The sequence below is a fragment of the Carlito syrichta genome, unplaced genomic scaffold (genome assembly GCF_000164805.1).
Source record: "Carlito syrichta isolate Samal-C Ts95f unplaced genomic scaffold, Tarsius_syrichta-2.0.1 Scaffold316024, whole genome shotgun sequence".
Lineage (NCBI taxonomy): Eukaryota > Metazoa > Chordata > Mammalia > Primates > Tarsiidae > Carlito > Carlito syrichta.
Window position 1 is genome coordinate 700668 of NW_007260120.1, and position 18480 is coordinate 719147.

Here is an 18480-nt window from a genome sequence, read left to right on the forward strand (position 1 = left end):
CCTGAATCAGTTTAGAAACCACTGATTCACACCTTTGAACTCAATTTGAAGACTAACTAGAACATCTTTTATTTAATCTCCTAACAACTTAAGGAGATACAGCTTTGATAGGCAGAGCTTACAGTCTGTAAGAAGAGGGTAGGTCAGGAGAAGACATTATAAACATCATGAAGGCGGTTTGGACAGAGAATGGTGTGAAGACACTAGATGCCAGAGAGCCAAGGAGGTCTTAAAGCAGAATGGATGCTTGAAGATAAGTTTCTGCTTTAAAATTGTATCAGGAACTGCCTTCCACCATGTCTCGTCTTTTGGGGGTTAGCATGAAGTGAATTTATAAGGAAGGGAAGTTTCAGAGAGCCTGGGATACGAAATGATAAGAATCATTTTCCTGGAGTCTTCAAATATGAACTTTCTGCTTAAGGACAGTCCATTTCTCAGGCAGCAGAAGAGAAGGGGGGTTGCATCTTAACTGAAATCCTGGTAGATCTTCTAAAGCTACTCTGATCTGTTTCCTGCTAGTCATGACTCTGGTACTAGTCAGAGGTGTGTGTGCTTGGTCATGTGTATAATTGGTCATGTTCACTTTGGGAGAAACAATTGGGATTTCTTGCTGCTGTGATTAGAAAGCCACTTGAAGCTCTTCTTGGCAGCATCTTGTTATCCTTGAGACTCTGAACATCATGACTTCTGAACTCCAGCTTAAAGCTGGGAATCTCTATGACTATAAGATAGTATTTTTATTCTCATGAAGTAGGAAGAGTTATACAGGGAAGAGCAAACAAAACTAAGTAGGGGTAGGGGCAGAGTCACCCCAAGACATTGACCAGGTCCTTCAGTCATTTGTTTTTCAAAAGCTATTGGTACTGTGAAATCTTGTTCCCCTTGTTTTGTACTTTGATTAGATTCTGTCTTATCTCTTATGTTTGAATCTTATAAGGGACTTTTTTTTTTAACCTCCAGAGGACTCCATTTTTAAATAAAACAAAAGTGAGAATATTTCATAGTGGGAATATTTTTATTTATATTAATTTTAAAGCGTGTACTTGAATCTCAGAAAAACCAAACACACTCTCAAGCACCTGTTTAGCCTCCTCTGATTATGGGAAAGATGAGGTCTTCTGGAGTCTGGCAGGAAACTTCCAAAGTGTGTGATAACTTTGATGTAGTACATCAGATGTGACTCAGTGCAGCTGTGTGGCAGGATAGGACATGAGTTTTCAGGAAGTTGTATTTGTTTTCTTGTTTAAAAAAATGAGAGGTTTTCTCTATCATTTCACAATACAGGAAACATTGATAACAGTTATAACCCTTAATGACTTACATTTCAGTTTTTGCTTGCCTGGGATTTTTGTCACCTGCCAACCGAGGAGCACTGATGACATGTGCTGTGGTCTTGTGGGTGCTGCTGGGCACTCCTGCAGGCTATGTCGCCGCCAGATTCTATAAGTGTAAGTAAAAGCCACTGTGACGGGTGTCAGCGTTGAGTCTGTCCAGGGTATCAGTAGTGATGCTCTGTAAACACGTCTTCCAGGAATCTGTCCTTAGCTAAAAGGAGCCTCCTTGGAGATTTCTTTTGTGACATGAGTGACTGTCCCTAGATTTATTTATTTAAAAATACTTAGTGACATAAACAAATTGAAGTCCTGCTTACCAGCATCCCTCCCCTTCTTTCCTTTTAAACTTTGGCTTATCAGGTTGGGCTGAACAACTTAGATTTGCTATATTTGTAGGAGCATATGTAAACTAATAAGAGAAGAAAATATATGAGTGAGCATCACTGATTTCTTTATTAAAACAAGCAGCATATCTAGGTACACCTTTTCTTACATATGAAAGGTCATATTAAATTGTATCGATTTGCTGGGCTCGGTGGCTCAGCCTGCAATCCCGCGCCTTTGGGAGGCTGAGGTGAGTGGATTGCCTGAGCCCGTGGGTTCGAGACCCGCCTGGGTAGCGAGACCTCATCTCGACAATAAATCAAAAAATCAACCGGGCATGGTAGCGCATGCTTGTAATTCCAGCTACTTGGAAGGCTGAGGCGGAAGGATCACCGGAGCCCAGCAGGTCGAGGCTGTGGTGGCCGGGAGCGGCCACTGCACTCCAGTCTGGGTGACATAGTGAGACTCCAACTCAAAAAAAAAAAATTGTGTCAATTTAATGTTTACAAAAATAAACCATATTAAAGTAAACTTAAGATCTCACTGTTTAGAGCGCCCTAAAGTAAGTTACTTTTGTAATATTGTTAGTCACGATCTCTTTTGCTTTCTAGAAGTAAAATAAAGTTCATTGAAAAAAGGCGTGGGGCCACAGAGCAAGGCAAGGCTGCAGTAGGACTAGATGACTTGGAAAGCAGCTCCGTATGTGTAATGTTTGGATCATTTGATAAGGGACTGTCATCTTATATTTGCTAGTAATGTTTTCTAGGAATGGAATTTCTAGAAATTGTCAGGCACCCAGGGCTGTCTGATAGTATGGTATATACTGGACTAGGGAGTATGGATATGTGGTTTGCTTTAAAGACAAGCTTATATTTATACCATTTTTATTTTCTTCTATAGCCTTTGGAGGTGAGAAGTGGAAAACAAATGTTTTATTGACATCATTTCTTTGTCCTGGGTAAGTGAACTTTACAGTAATTACTTTTTTAATGTAGTTATATTCTAGTCCCCCAATTTTTAGTCCCTTAAGCCTTTAATCCTCTCTATCTCTAAATCATCTACCTAATAAAATAATATTAATTTTTGAAAAGGGATAAAAAGTAAATATTTTATAAACACTTGTCATATGATTACTATCTGTCTTATCTGGGAAAAGTACCTTTAAACATGAGAAATGTTCTGATTCCTTTTCTGAAAAGTCCTTCTATTTGTTAGTCTTTAGTAGACAGTTTGGCATGTTGGTGTGTAAGGCAGCATTTAAAGTTTTCACCTAATCATGGGAACAGATTCTCATCTGAAGATAGTTCAGGCAAGCATGCGTTTCCCCATTTTCCTTTGATGTTGGACTTATTTTACCCTGCAGGGAAAATCTCTAGAACAGGACTTATCCAGGGCAATCCCATGCTGTATGTCTAAGATTTGGATCATTTGATAAGGGAATATCACATAAAATTTTCTTTCTTTTTTTTTTTTTGAGTTGGAGTCTCACTCTCGCCCAGACTAGAGTGCAGTGGCTGCTCCTGGCCACCGCAGCCTCGACCTGCTGGGCTCCGGCGTTCCTTCCGCCTCAGCCTTTTGAGTAGCCGGAATTACAGGCATGCACTACTACGCTCGGCTAATTTTTATTTTATTTTATTGTAGCGATGAGGTCTCGCCTGCCCAGGCGGGTCTTGAACCCGCGGGCTCAGGCAATCCACTCACCTCAGCCTCCCAAAGGCGCGGGATTACAGGCTGAGCCACCGAGCCCGGCTCACATAATATTTTCTAGGGATGGAAGTTTTAGGAATTGTCAGCGCCCAGTGCTGTCTGTCAGTTTGGCACATACCAGACTTGGATGTTTGGTTTGCATTAAGTAAAGTAGCATACACCAGAAATAAACAGCTACCACAAATCAAAGCAAAACAAAGCACCTTGATTTTCTGGAGGCCCACTTCTGATCTCAAGTATCTGATATGTGTCCAGTCCTAGAAATAGAAGCTGCCTCCTCCCCAACCTGCATATTTCCAGTGGGCAAGAACTGGCCCACAAACAGGCAGCTGCAGTAAGGCCAAAGATGACAAAATTGGAAACCAAGACTGTTCCAGTTTCAGACCAGAAGTGAAAGCATGTTAGCAGCAGTATTTCTATATGTGCTTGGAATAAATATTCTCTCTGATTATAACCTGCATTGAAGGTTCATTGCCTTTTCAGTAATTTGTCTTCTGTTCAAATGTTTATGCTTTTCTCAAGTGTCTTTTGTCTTTTTTCCCTGTCAGCATAAGAAATGCCCTTTCTTACCTTGACTGTCACCTGTGATTTCAGAATCTTGCTTTTCAAGCACCCCCCCACCCCCAATTTCTCTCATCTTCCATTGCTCCTTCCCAAATGTTCTATTCATGTGGTTCTTGTCTTATTCCTACAAATATGCTTAGATCGCCCACATCCTAAAAAGAACTTCCCATAAGCATCTTCCCTTATTTCTGTCGCATTTCTTGCCTTGAATGGTCTGCACTCCTTTATTCTCATTTTCTCAACATACATTTACAATGTTAAACTCATGTAGTGCACATTTTCTTCCACCGTTGTACTGAAATTTTAAGTTTACCAATAAAGTTCCCATTTTCTTTTTTGCCCAACATTTATCATTCATTTATTTCCATACATTCATTCATAGTTAATTTATTTATTCAATAACTTAATATCTTAGTCACTTGGGGCTTCTATTAAAAAAATACCATAGATTGGATTGTTTAAACAACAGAAATTTGTTTTTAATGGTTCAAGAGGCCAAGATCAAGGTGCCAGCTGGTTTGATTTCTGGGACTCTTCCTGGTTTACAGTTGGCTGCCTTCTCGCTATGTCCTCACATGGTGGAGCCAGATTATCTCGTTAATGTGTCTTTTTATACTTGCCTTAATCGGGAGATGGATATGAAGACAATCAAACATAGTATGAAGCAAAATATAAATCAGTTTCAAATAGAGATACTATAGGAATGTATTCATTCCAACTTGATAAAATGAGCTTGCTAAATGTCTTAAAATCAGGAATTACATTTATTCATTGCTATGCTCCATGAACTTAGAGCTATACTTGGCACATCACGGATGTTCAATAAACTTATATGGGAACGAAATGGAAATAGAATGATATTTTTTATTTGTCAGACCTTGAATTAAAACTACAAAGAACTGTAATTATAAGTCTGAATAAATCTCTTATTTGAAACTTACTCATCCTTGAAAGCGTATTTTATAAAGTTCCCATTTTCAAATCTAGAAACCATTTTCTTTGTCTGTGCATCTCTGTCTTATCTAACATTGGAATACTTGAAACTCCTTCCTTTTTTGGCTTCATAGAAATTATCCTATGCTAGTTCTTCTTTTATGACTCTGATCAACCCTTCTCTGATTTATGTTCTTCAATCCACCTTTAAAGGTAGGTGTTTACCAGCAGGGAAGCAGAGACAGAGAGATAGCACACTAAGAGCTCAAGTATTCCAGGGGCTAGGAGACTTGGAGTTCACCTTGGAATAGAAGTACAATTTAGTAACAGGAAATGTAGTCATATAATTATTGAAACAGATGTAAATAAACTGGCATTGACAGTTGTTTCCAAATATAGAAAAATATTTCCTTGTATTTAAAAAACTTATCTCTAATTCAAAATCAGAGTCATTTATTGATAACAAAATAGTAAAGACATTCTCATTAAACCACTTTTATGGCATGTTTATTTAAGTTCTACTCACAGTAAGGTAAGAAAAGGAAATAAGAGGAATACTTTCCAAAAAAGTGGATTTCATATTATCATTTTTAGACCACATGGTTTGCATACAAAAAACACTAACAAATTTTGACTGCAAAACGCAAAACATGTAGAATTAATAAAAAGTTCAGCAAAATGGCTAACTGTCACCTAATAGGATCCTAAATATGACCAATAACTAATTAAATGTTTTAACAGTAGTAGTAGCTGTGTGAGATGAGGACTGTATTCACAGAAAACCTACACAGTGCCTGAAATAACCTCTCAAAGTATGCATGATCCGTATGACAAGTCTACAAGATTAATTACTAGTAAGAGACAGAAATTTGCTATGTCACTTGATGAAAAGATAAATATGGTGAAGTTATTGGGAGATATCCAGGAGCTGCCAGGATGGAGAATGCAGAAGCCCGTGTATCCGTGACAGCATGCTCAATGTGGCATCCCACATTGCATGAAGCTACTGCATAAAGGATACTGGGGCAGCTGATTATGAAGGGAGAAAATCTGATTCTAACCTCATACACATAAAATCAGTTCTAGATAAGTTAAAACATAAATGCAACAGCATAACAAAAATGTAGAAGAACGTCTTCATGCTCCCAGGTTAGGAAAGACTTTCTTCTCTTAAAGTACATAAGGAACAAAGGAAAAAAGTTGATGCATTTAAAAATTCTGTGGGATAAGTAAAAAGTAAATGAATGACTGTATGATTATAGCCATGTTTTTTAAAATGTACTCAGAGGAAAGACCGAAGGGAAGTGAACATGCACATTCAGGTGCTTGGGTTCAGAAAAAGCCACAGACTGGGAGAACAAGATGTTTCACAAGGAATTAGTAACTAGACTATACAAATAACTCACATGTATGACTTGGCAAGACACGCAGCCCAAGTGAGAAATGAGCAGTGGATATAACCAGCACGCCACAGAAGGTAAAGGTAAAGTTAAAGCCTAAAAAGCAAACCAACGTCACATGCTCACTGCAGTTTTCAGTAGGAAGTATGTATTATAATGACACATTTGACAATTCTAAGTGTAATGAAAATATGTAACAAGCTAACCTTTATAAGCTGTAAGTAGGAGTTTAAGTCAAGCAAAACCGATCTGAAGAGCAATTGTCAGTTTCTAGTAAAGTTTTAAATCCACATTCCCTATCACTTGGCAATTCCACTTTCTTTGTATGTATCTTAGAAACCTAGAGGTAGTATTCATCACATATTATTGTTACATTTTGCTTTTAACTCTGACTTTACCCAAGATCCCATTGTGTCTTTCAGAATTGTGTTTGCTGACTTCTTTATCATGAACCTGATTCTCTGGGGAGAAGGATCTTCAGCAGCTATTCCTTTTGGAACACTGGTTGCTATATTGGCCCTTTGGTTCTGCATATCTGTGCCTCTGACGTTTATTGGTGCATACTTTGGTTTTAAGAAGAATGTAAGTTTATAGGTGTTAACTTATTCAAATGAATTTTAGTTATGAGTATATTGCTGCATACTTTGGTTTTAAGAATGTGGACAGACGTGGTGACTCATGCCTATAATTCCAGCACTTTGGGAGGCCAAGGTGGGGAGGCTTGTTTGAGCCTAGGAGTTCGAGACTAGCCTGGGTACCACAGCGAGACATCCCTGTATAAAAAATAAAAAAACTTAGCTGGCCGTGGTGGCATGTGCTTATAGTCCCAGCTACTGGAAAGGCTGAGGTGGAAGGATTGCCTGAGCCCAGTACATCAAGGCTGCAGTGAGCTGTGATTGTGCCTCTGCGTGACAGAGTGAGACCCCAACTCAAAAAAAAAGTAATTTCATAGATGGTAACTTATTCACATGAATTTTAGCTGTGGAAATTAGCATATACTATCTTGAAAGATCTCAAAAAAGTATATAAAATATATAAACTTGTCCTGTGGGATCTGGATTTCAATGAATGTTCTTAAAATAGTAGTATTACTTAGAAATGTAATACTTACAGATATAAGCTTAGATTTCAGTTTTTTAAGTTAGTGGAACCTACTGTTGATTAATTGGGAAAGAAATAGTGGTATACACTAACTAAAACTTTGATTTTTTTACATGAAACATAAATTATTACCTATTTAAATCTAAAAAAATGCATTTTTCCCCCTTAGCTATAAAGTTATTAGTGTACAGTGCTTAGTTAGTAAGCAAAGAGGATGGGTTAAGTGCTATAAGAAAAGTGACTGCAAAGTAAGAGGAGACAGTTTTTTTGATACAAAGCTTTAAAATAAATTGTATATGCTTACCTGCTAATACTGATTTTTTTTTTTTTTTTTGAGTTGGAATCTTACTCTGTCGCCCAGACTGGAGTGCCGTGGCCGCTCCCGGCCACCGCAGCCTCGACCTGCTGGGCTCCAGCGATCCTTCCACCTCAGCCTTCCGAGTAGCCGGAATTACAGGCATGCCCTACCATACCCGGCTGATTTTTTGATTTATTGTAGAGATGAGGTCTCACTGCCCAGGCGGGTCTTGAACCCGCGGGCCCAGGCAATCCACTCACCTCAGCCTCCCAAAGGCGCAGGATTACAGGCTGAGCCACCGAGCCCAGCTTTTTTTTTTGAGTTGGAGTCTCACTCTGTCGCCCAGACTGGAGTGCAGTGGCCGCTCCCAGCTACCACAGTCTCGATCCTCTGGGCTCCGGCGATCCTTCCGCCTCAGCCTTCCAAGCTGGAACTCTAGGCGTGCGCTACCACACCCGGCTAATTTTTTGATTTATTGTAGAGATGAGGTCTCGCTAATATTGATTTTTAAGGAAGATTATAGTCGAGGACCAGGCTTCCTTCCTTTTTCTCTCCCATCCTCTTGTCTGCCTTTCTCTACTTTGCTGCCCCCTCTGCCCTGAGGGTAAGAGGAAAATGAGAATTCATTCTTGTCTCCTTAGTATCCTTCTCTAACTCCAGTATTCCTGCTCTTCAGAAAGTCCACAGGTTAACGAAAACACCGAATGATATTGCACTTTGTAGGGGGGCTGGGATGTCCTAGCAGAACTGTTGCTGTGTCGACATCTCCACTGCACTGTCATGCCAGGTTGCTAAACGCTTTTTCAATTCTTTGGCACTTTGTTTAATTTATGTCTTAAATCTATATATCATAAATAGCAGACTGACAGGACTTCAGTAGTTTTAATACTATGGATTAAATGCGTATTTAAAATTCCAAAAATATACTGGCTAAGTAAAGTAAGAATATAAATATTGAAGAACAGTATAGCGGTTCTCTGCCTGTATACATGTATTTCTACTTGTAAAAATAATCCAGCCCATAGGAGTATGGTCTCAATAAAAATACCAAGTTTTAAATTTTGATTTGTCAGCACAAAGATTATAGGAGGATGTTTTGAACTTTCTTTGCAAGAAAATGAATGTCTGCATTTGTACCCTTTTCCTGCTCATGTTTGGGTACTTTGGGTTCCAGTTATTTTTGCACTACTTTTTAGTGTGTGATAAAAAGAGAACAGTTGTGAGCATCACCAACTCCTTATGGTCACAAAGCTTCGTGTAGCCATCCGTTGTTGTTTTTGTGTTCTTCAGTCATAGTAAAAGTGAGCAATTTTAATAAAGAGAGCTTTGCCCACCTCCAAATAAAAACACATTGACAGGGCTAGGCACAGTGGCTCACGCCTGTCATCCTAGCACTTTGGAAGGCCAAGGTGGGAGAATTGCTTGAGCCTGGGACTGGGAGTTCAAGACCAGCCTGGACGATATAATGAGACCATGTCTCTACAAAAAATAAAAAAACATTAGCTAGGTGTGGTGGCATGTGCTAGTAATCCCAGTTACTCAGGAGTCTGAAGCAGAAGAATCGTCTGAGCCCAGAGGGTCAAAGCTGTGATCATGCCTGCACTCCAGCCTGGGTGACAGAATGAGACTCAAAAAAAAAAAAAAAAATTGGCAAAAATATTACAGCCCGCTGATTTCTATTGACTGTTATTGTCCAAGTGCAATATTATCTCCAGTGTATTTCTTACTTCGTCTAAAGCCATTAGTCAGTGGCTAACTGCTGGAGACAGTGTTGACTGTTCCAGTAGGCAGAGTGAGTATTGTACCTGATAGTGTCTGCTTCATTGCTTCTAAATACAAATTTCAATTTAATGGCTTAAGTAGACTTTCATTGCCATTAGTGTCAGCATGGAAGCTGAGAAAAAGCAGGCAAATAATCTCGTACAGAGAAGAATTTTTAAAATAGATATATAATTATGAATCCTTTCTTTGTTTCTGAAGGCCATTGAACACCCAGTTCGAACCAATCAGATTCCACGTCAGATTCCTGAACAGTCATTCTACACAAAACCCTTGCCTGGTATTATTATGGGAGGGATTCTGCCCTTTGGCTGTATCTTTATACAGCTTTTCTTCATTCTGAATAGTATTTGGTAAGCTAAGGACAGAGTCCTCTTATTCTCTTTACCATTATATGTAATACTTGCTTTTTGATAGTTTATATGAATCACTGTTTTTATTCTATAAATGTAAGCAGTTCTCCAATAAGCAGAAGTCTTAAGTGCCAAAAGGTTGTTTTATCTTTTCTATGTGGGAAAATCAGCTAATATTAATTGAAACCTTATTCTTACTCTTACAATTAAGTAATTGTTTTTACTTAATTCTCAGAACTCTATGAGGTGTTATCTCCATTTTATGGGGACAGAAATGTGGTTTTGAAGGTTGAGTAAATTTACCTGTGTTACACAGCAGCCATGTGACAGAAAAATTAACCTGTTTTCTCCAAACCTATGTTCTTAACTAGTCTGTACTGCTCCAGACTGACATTTTTAAAAGGGGATTGAAGGAGTTGATCTAGAGATAACCTTAAGAGTACTTCCTTCTTCCCAGATGCCTTCATTCTCTGATTTCTTCATTCTTCATTCTCTGATTTCTTGTTCACCTGTAAAAGCTCATAGTAGTGATTTTGAGGCACTGTACTAGAGCATGTTTATGTAACAGTATGTTGTGATTATTTGGCAGCATTGACAAATGTTACAGAAAGTACCAAGGTTTGAAGGAACATAAAGTTGAATTATTACAATAATTTTCCAAATTCAACTGAGTTTTTAAATGTGATAAACTGTAACCTTTTCTTAGATTGGCTCTGCCTTTTCATTAAGTTTTTACCAAATGCGTCTGAGTCACTATTGGAGGAGTAAACTAACAATATTTGAATAAATAGAAGTTTCTGGTCCACCTGAGCAGGAAGGTCAAGTCCAGTGACCCTGCCATATTCTTCCTATCCCTTGGCCCATCCCACCCCATCACCATCCAGACCCATGAGAATTTGTCTTGTTTGACTAGTTAAGAGGAAAAGCAAATCTTTTCAGTTCAAGAGAAATGGAAAAACTGTCATGTATTGTCTCAAAGGGAAATATTTATAGTTTCATCTTGACATGTTTAATTTTAGGTCACACCAGATGTATTACATGTTTGGCTTCCTATTTTTGGTGTTTATCATTTTGGTTATCACATGTTCTGAAGCAACTATACTTCTTTGCTATTTCCACCTATGTGCAGAGGTATGTATTAGCAGTATGACTTATGTTAATTTGTGGACAGTATTTATAACCTTGGAATATTGCAATTTGAATACTGTTAATTGAAATAACTTCTGAAGACATGTATTTGTTATAAATATCGACCTGTATTTCTTTTTTTTTTTTTTTGAGTTGGAGTCTCACTCTGTCACCCAGACTGGAGTGCAGTGGCTGCTCCCGGCCACCGCAGCCTCAACCTACTGGGCTCCGGCGATCCTTCCGCCTCAGCCTTCCAAGTAGCCGGAATTACAGGCATGCGCTACCACGCCCGACTGATTTTTTGATTTATTGTAGAGGTGAGGTCTCGCTGCCCAGGCGGGTCTCAAACCCACGGGCTCAGGCAATCCACTCACCTCAGCCTCCCAAAGGCGCAGGATTACAGGCTGAGCCACTGAGCCCGGCATCGACCTGTATTTCTAAATCAAATGTAGCCCTCTTTAGGATTGAATGAAGATAAGCTAGTTCAGTATATTTAGTTAGAAATTACTATTAGAGACTGTTACATGTTCATTTCCTGAGAATAGCAAATTTTTGCTGCTGAGTTTTTTAACTGTCAGACTTAAAAATTAGTATTGCTAGTCCAGGCACAGTCTCATACCTGTAATCCCAGCCTTTGGGAAGGCAGAGGCAAGAGGATTGTCAGAGCCCAAGGGTTCGAGACCAGCCTGGGCAACTTGGCGAGACCTTGTCTCTACAATAAGAAAAAAAAATAGTGGAGCATCATGGCACACACCTGTAGTTCCAGCTACTTGGAAGACTGAGGTGGAGCTCAGCAGGTCAAGGCTGTGGTGCCTGTGCACTCCAGCCTGGGTGCAGAATGAGACTTGGACTAAAAAACAAAACAAAAAAATTAGTATTGCTAATTAGTTATCAATAATGGCTGCACCATTTACACTCCACCAGCAGTATACAAAGATTCCAAATCGCCACATCCTTGCCAACACTTATTTTCCTTTTTTTTTTAATTTTTATTTTTAATTATAGCCATCCTAGTAAGTATGGAGTGGTAACTCATTCTGGTTTTTATTTACATTTCTGCAGTGACTAATGATGCTAAGCATCTTTACTTATGTTTGTTGGCTATTTGTATATCTTCTTTGGATTTGAAATATCTGTTCAAGTCCTTTGCCCATTTTTAAATTGGGTTGTTTCTGTTGTTGAATTGTAAGAATTCTTTATGTACTCTGGATATTAGACCTTTATCAGATTATGATTTGCAAACATTTTCTCCCATTCTATAGATTATCTTTTCACTTTTTTGATAATGTCCTTTGCACAAAAGTTTTAAATTTTGATCAGGTCAGATGTGTTTATTTTTCTTCTGTTGCCCAGCACATGCTTTTGGTGTTATATCTAAGAATCATTGCCAAATGCAAGGTTGTGAAGATTTACCCCCATGTTTTATAGTTTTAGCTTGTACATTTATAGTTTTAGCTTGTACATTTAACTCATTGATACATTTTGAGTTAGTTTTTGTATATTGGGTGATGTAGTTATCCAGCTTTGTTCTTTCCTATGTGAATATCAGTTGTCTGACATCATCTGTTGAAGAGACTGTTCTTTCCTGTAATGGTCTTGGCAACCTTGTCAAAAATCACTTGACCATAGATGTATGGGTTTATTTCTGGATTCTCAATTTTAGTTCAATGTCTTTATGCCAGTACCACACTGTGTTGATTACTATAGCTTTTTGAAGTAAGTTTTGAAGTCAAGAAGGGTGAGTCTTCTAGCTTTGTTCTTTTTTTAAGATAATTTTGGTTACTTGGGGCATCTTGTAATTCCATGTGAATTTGAGGATTGATTTTTTTCCATTTCTGCAAAAAAAGGTCACTGGAGTTTTGATGGAGATTACATTGAATCTGCTTTGGAGATTTTTGCCATTAAGTCTTTTCATTACATGAACACAGGCTGTCTTCTCATTTGCTTAGGTCTTCTGTCATTTCTTTTAGCAGTGTTTCATAGTTTTTGTTGCACAAGTCTTCCACCTCCTAGGTTGAATTTATTCCTAGCTATTTTATTCTTTTGGATGCTATTTTAAATGAATTGTTTAATTTCCTTTTCCGGTTGTTCATTGCTGGTATATAAAAACACAACCGATTATTGTACGTTGATCTTATACCCTGCAACTTTGCTGTATTTGTTGATTAACTATAGTAGTTTTTGTATTGTGTGTGGATTTAGGATTTTCTAATCTTGGTTTTCTTTTTGAGTATGTTTATTTTTCACTTATTCCAAAGGGCAGGAGAGATAGTGAAGCATTCTCTTTTAAAAGATCTTCTGCTAAGCTATAAGCCACTTAAACAAGAAGAGCTATTTCAGTAATCTGCCTTTAAGAATTATGTTAGTAATAACTGAAAATGAGTTTCAACCAGGCCTTAATAGAATAATCTTCTTCCTAATATAGAGTTGACCAGACTTTAATATAAGTAATATTAATGTTGAACTGTGTAAGTAAGAAGCTATTTGTACATTGCTTTTCTTTGGAAAGCATAAATTTTGCAGTACAGTCTGATGCTTTATTAGTCATAAACAGTTTAAGCTTCTTCCGTATAGTTTTAGCCAGCCCTTAAATAGGTCTGCCAAAGATAGGGACGCTTCTTAGCACCTTTAATGAATAGGAAAACGGGCAAAGTTCCATCGGAGAAAGAGCCGGAACTGGTGGCAAAAATTAAGTTTGGGGCTGCTTCTCTCACTGTGTTTGCTTTGTTAGCCTTGTTCGGCTATGTGTTGTATATTAAGTGGAAAGTAATTCTTGTTCTTTTTTTTTTCTGCCTAGGATTATCACTGGCAATGGCGTTCATTCCTTACCAGTGGCTTTACTGCAGTTTATTTCTTAATATATGCAATACACTACTTCTTTTCAAAACTGCAAATCACAGGAACAGCAAGTACCATCCTGTACTTTGGTTACACCATGATCATGGTTTTGATCTTCTTTCTTTTTACAGGTAAAAATAGACTTAAAATGGTTACTTTTCATTAGTATTTAGACAAATAACGTATAAATGTTTGCCTTTTAAAAAACCTGTGGTGGCTTCTACCATTCAGTGCTGCTGTGTGTAATCTTTTGCACAACCAGGCATACTGTGGCCTGCTCCCTGCAAACGGTGTAAATGTGACAAAGCAGAAGCTGAGGAAGAAGACTGAACAGGGTTAAGGTTGTGCTGGAAGTCCAGGGACACGTGGGCCAGTATGTCTCATGGTTTCCTCTGTTCACCTTGTGGAGATACACACAGTCTTTCTTTTGATCACTTCAGAAACGGGGTGAAAAGTGAGAGCTATTTAGGTTTAGGGGTAGGTAGAGCTTGGGGAGATGAAGTCAAGATGAGGTTGAGAGTAGGTGATCCAGAGAAGAGAGTAGGACACTTCTTATTCTAAAAGCTTTAAACTAGAAGCTTCCGTCTCCACTTTATAATCCAAGTACCAGCCGGTGCAGTGATTCACGCCTATAATTTCAACACTTTGGGATGCCGAGGTGAAAGGATTACCTGAGCCCAGAGGTTCAAGACCAGGGTGGGCAACTTGGTGAGACCTTATCTCTACAATTTTTAATCAAAAAATTAGCTGGTCGTGGTGGCACACGCCTGTAGTTCCAGCTACTTGAAAGGCTGAGGCAGAAGGATCACCTGAGCCCAGCAGGTCGAGACTGCAGTGGCCATGAGCATGCCACTGCACTCCAACCTGGGTGACAGAGTGAGACTCCAGCTCAAAAAAAAAAAAAAAAAAAATCCAAGTACCTAATGGGATAGTGGTTTTTTTGTTGGTTTTTTTTTTGTTTGTTTTTATTTTATATATATGTTCTCTGTCCAACTAGATAAAAGTTTTCTGTATCTGAGAGCCCTGTGGGTGGGTGCTTGGTAAACATTTGTGAAATAGGTGAGTGAACTAAAAAAAATTATGGGACCTTTCTTTGTCACAAAAAAGTCATAGTGTACAAAATGGACATCTAAAAATATATCTAAGTTTGTCTTGCGTGTTATATGAGAAAATATAGAGACCAAAAAGAAAGCAACTTTTTTTAACTAAAACTTTTACTTTTCACTCATCTGTACACTTCAGAGCACGGGTTAGGGTTTTGCTGCTGTCCCAGCCCATAGCAGGCTTCAGACACTTACATCAGTTCTTATTCCAGGATACTGGTTGGACATGGGGTGTGTGTGCGTACCTTGGTGCTGTATGACAGATTTAGATCCATAGCCACATATCTTAATAAATGGGCTGCCAAAGAGCAGTGGCCTGTAAACAAGGAATTACTATTTTTGTGCTTCTGAATCTGTGTGTCTGTAAGTGCATGTATAGAATACCTTATTCCTTGCCTACACACAAAAGGTAACAATCACAGGGAACATCTGTTGTTTTTCCAGGCATGTGATAAAATAGTGATAGCTTTGCTATCATCTAAATGTTACTGTTTTTTATCTTTAGAGGGTTATATTTTTATCCATTGAATTAAACAAATTTTGCAATCTGAATTCTGGAGTCATATTGAATTGAATCAGTCAGTTAAACCAGTAACTTTAAGCGTATTTCCCTTTGTGGAAGGGGTTCTGCGTAGGAAGCCGTGAACCCTTCAAATGCCTTGCAGTTCTCTAGCGTGGGGTATGTCTGTATTTGCCTCAGAACCCCAAACCAGCACCATTTTATTTAAGTCAGTTCATCTTACAGAAAACAAATAATTATTCTGTCACACAAGGAAAGACACCACTTTTAGTATGTGCATTGTATCTCATATTAAGAACAAAATAAAGTAACTAAATCTAACTTTCTTAGAGTTGCCTGGATGGTGATAAACTGTTTTTCTTATCTTAAAATCTCTCCTATCATCTTAAAATACTTGCTTATTAATAAACATAAGGTTATTTAAATATATTTATGTTTTTATTATTGCTTTTCTGAAATTAGCTCTAGCCTCTGCCCAAGTCTGAATAATGACCCTTTTGAATGCCCAGAAGGCATATTTGTGTGACTCCAAAGCACACAGAGTGCCTTGTACATAGTAAGGCCTCAATACATGCACAGTGTAAGAATGAGTATAATAACATTTAAGCCTCCCTGCTCATGTCCCACATATAGTCTCTTATTTAGAAAAGCTCCTTTAATATGTTCTCGATGTGTTTCATTTAAAACAATGATGAAAGCTATAGGGATTTAAAGAGAAGCCTTACACAAGGGATATGTATGTCTGTACCCCTACTTGTTGAATATTTATTGAGATAATCCTGAAAGAAAGGTATACCTTGATTTATTTTTTAAATATGTTAGACATCTTCACAATGTAGTATACATTCTTTTGCAAAACAGGGTCTCTGAATTTGTTTAGTAAATCTAAGCATGATACAGTTTTTTGTTTTGTTTTGTTTTGATTTGAGTTGGAGTCTCCCAGACTGGAGGGCAGTGGCACGCTCCCCGGCCACTGCAGCCTCAACCTACTGGGCTCCGGCAATCCTTCTGCCTCAGCCTTGCAAGTAGCCGGAACTACAGGCGCACGCTACCACACCCGACTAATTTTTTATTTATTGTAGAGACAAGGTCTGGCCAAGTTGCCCGAGTGAGTCTCAAACCTGCGGGCTCAGGCAGTCCACTCGCCTCAGCCTCCCAGAGTGCTGGGATTACAGGCTGAGCCTCCGAGCCCGGCCATGATATAGTTTAAAGGAGTACTACACTTGAGGTCAGAAAAAATGAACTTGAGTTCTAGCCCTACTTTTCAGCCATGTGACCGTGAGCTAGTCATTTAATACCTTGGACCTCATTTTTGTCACAGTAAAAGAGTGTCCCATCTAGCATTCAAATTCTCTGGAATCTAGACTTGTGAAGATACCTGAAAATCAAGGCATATATTTTAAATGAATTATCTCATTTACTCTACATAACACAGTCTGTGGAGGCATCTAGGGTGGATAAGTTGACTCTGTTGAATCAGATGAAGAACTGAGCTTGGAGCTGCCAGTGAGCTTGTCCAAGGGCTTTACACACAGCTCATGGCAGGGCGGCTCTGTCTTCTGGGATTGTGCTGTCTCATTTTCAGCTGGGTTGCATTTTTTGTTACTATCCTAATTATGTTGCTTTGCATTTGGTAAAAAGTTTTTTTAGTTACTTTATTAAAATTGTTTGAAAACTGATAACTTCCAATAACTGTATTTACAAGATAACCCCATTAAATTCTGTGAATCTGATATTACCTTAAAAACGTTCTAGTAGCTGCTTTCCATTTTGTTATAAGACATTCTTTAAAAGGACAGGACAATTGACAATTTCAGTTCTTTTCTATGTAGTAAGGAAAGCAGTGTGTATTTTAAGGAAGCTTTAGTTACCTGATAGTAGAAAAAATTCTGTCCATTTCTGTAAGAAACTTGATTTAAGGTGGTTGTGTATGTTTCAGAAGAGCTCATGGATTTATAGTATATTCCTGGCGGGTAGTAGTTTTTAGTTTGTGACTTTCTAAAGGAACCGGTCATTTCAAGCCTGTATTTTTATGTAAAATTTGAAACTTCCTTTGAAAAAGGGTTTATTTTTGTTTTCTCTTTTGTAGGAACAATTGGCTTCTTTGCATGCTTTTGGTTTGTTACCAAAATATACAGTGTGGTGAAGGTTGACTGAAGAAGGCCCGTGTGTCCAGTTTAAACAGAAATAAATTAAATTCTTCATCAACAAAGACCTGTTTTTGTGACTACCTTGAGTTTATCAGACTTATTGGCCTAGGAATCCTTTGGAAACAACATAATTCTAAATACACCTCTTCCCGTACACCTTTCCCCACAAAATATGTCTTCAACACTATAAAGCATTTGTATTGTGATTTGATTAAGTATATATTCAGTTGTTCTCAATGAAGAGCAAATTTAAATACTATGTGCATTTGTAAATATAATAGCTATAAAATTTTCCATACTTCTAATGGCAGAATAGAGGAGGCCATATTAAATAATACTGGTGAAATGCAGGACAGTTCATTGTAAATAAGATTTTCTAGGCTCGGTAGGTGAAAAGAATTATTTTTCTTTGAAGGAAATAACTTTTTATCATGGTAATTTTGAAGGATGATTCCTATGATGTGTTCACCGGGGGATTGTGGCTTTAAAAAAAAAATCTTCTATTGGTTGTAACTGTTCATATCTTCTTACTTTTCTGTGTTGACTTCATTATTCCCATGGTCTTGGCCTTTTAAACTATGTGCCTCTGAGTCTTTCGATTTATAAATTTGTTGTCTTAATAAATATTGTAAAAACGTCTGCTTTGCATCATTACCTGTTACATATTCAAGGAGATTGTGTAAACACAAGTCTGTTTACCAAGGGTGTTTTGGAACTGATTTATACTGTTTTATCAGATTTTGTTAATGTAACACTTTCTGAATTTTGGTCTAAATGAAATTTTACTCTTGTGGGCTTTTATCAGAGTACTCACTGGGAGGCAGTAACGGAAACTGGCATCGTGCATATCTGGACGAATTAATTATGTACAAGTCTAGTGCTTATGGTGGGCCTTACCCACATTGTCATTAAGGAGTTTCTGTTTGTGATTTGCTTTTCAAAATACAG

The 18480-nt window shown here is 38.0% G+C and overlaps 1 protein-coding gene across 2 annotated transcripts in view; it reads left to right on the top strand.

The window, feature by feature from the left end:
- TM9SF2 (transmembrane 9 superfamily member 2) overlaps nt 1–18171 on the top strand; it is a 67949-nt gene extending 49778 nt beyond the window's left edge. The window contains exons 11-17 of one of the 2 annotated variants that reach the window (XM_008073707.1): nt 1329–1448; nt 2559–2616; nt 6685–6844; nt 9642–9793; nt 10813–10924; nt 13719–13890; nt 17472–18171. In XM_008073707.1, coding sequence (XP_008071898.1) covers nt 1329–1448; nt 2559–2616; nt 6685–6844; nt 9642–9793; nt 10813–10924; nt 13719–13890; nt 17472–17539 — 842 coding nt within the window. In that variant the 3' untranslated portion in view covers nt 17540–18171. The remainder of the gene's footprint in view (nt 1–1328; nt 1449–2558; nt 2617–6684; nt 6845–9641; nt 9794–10812; nt 10925–13718; nt 13891–17471) is intronic. The other variant, XM_021706807.1, reaches the window with a different exon arrangement.
- Nucleotides 18172–18480: the final 309 nt, after the last annotated feature.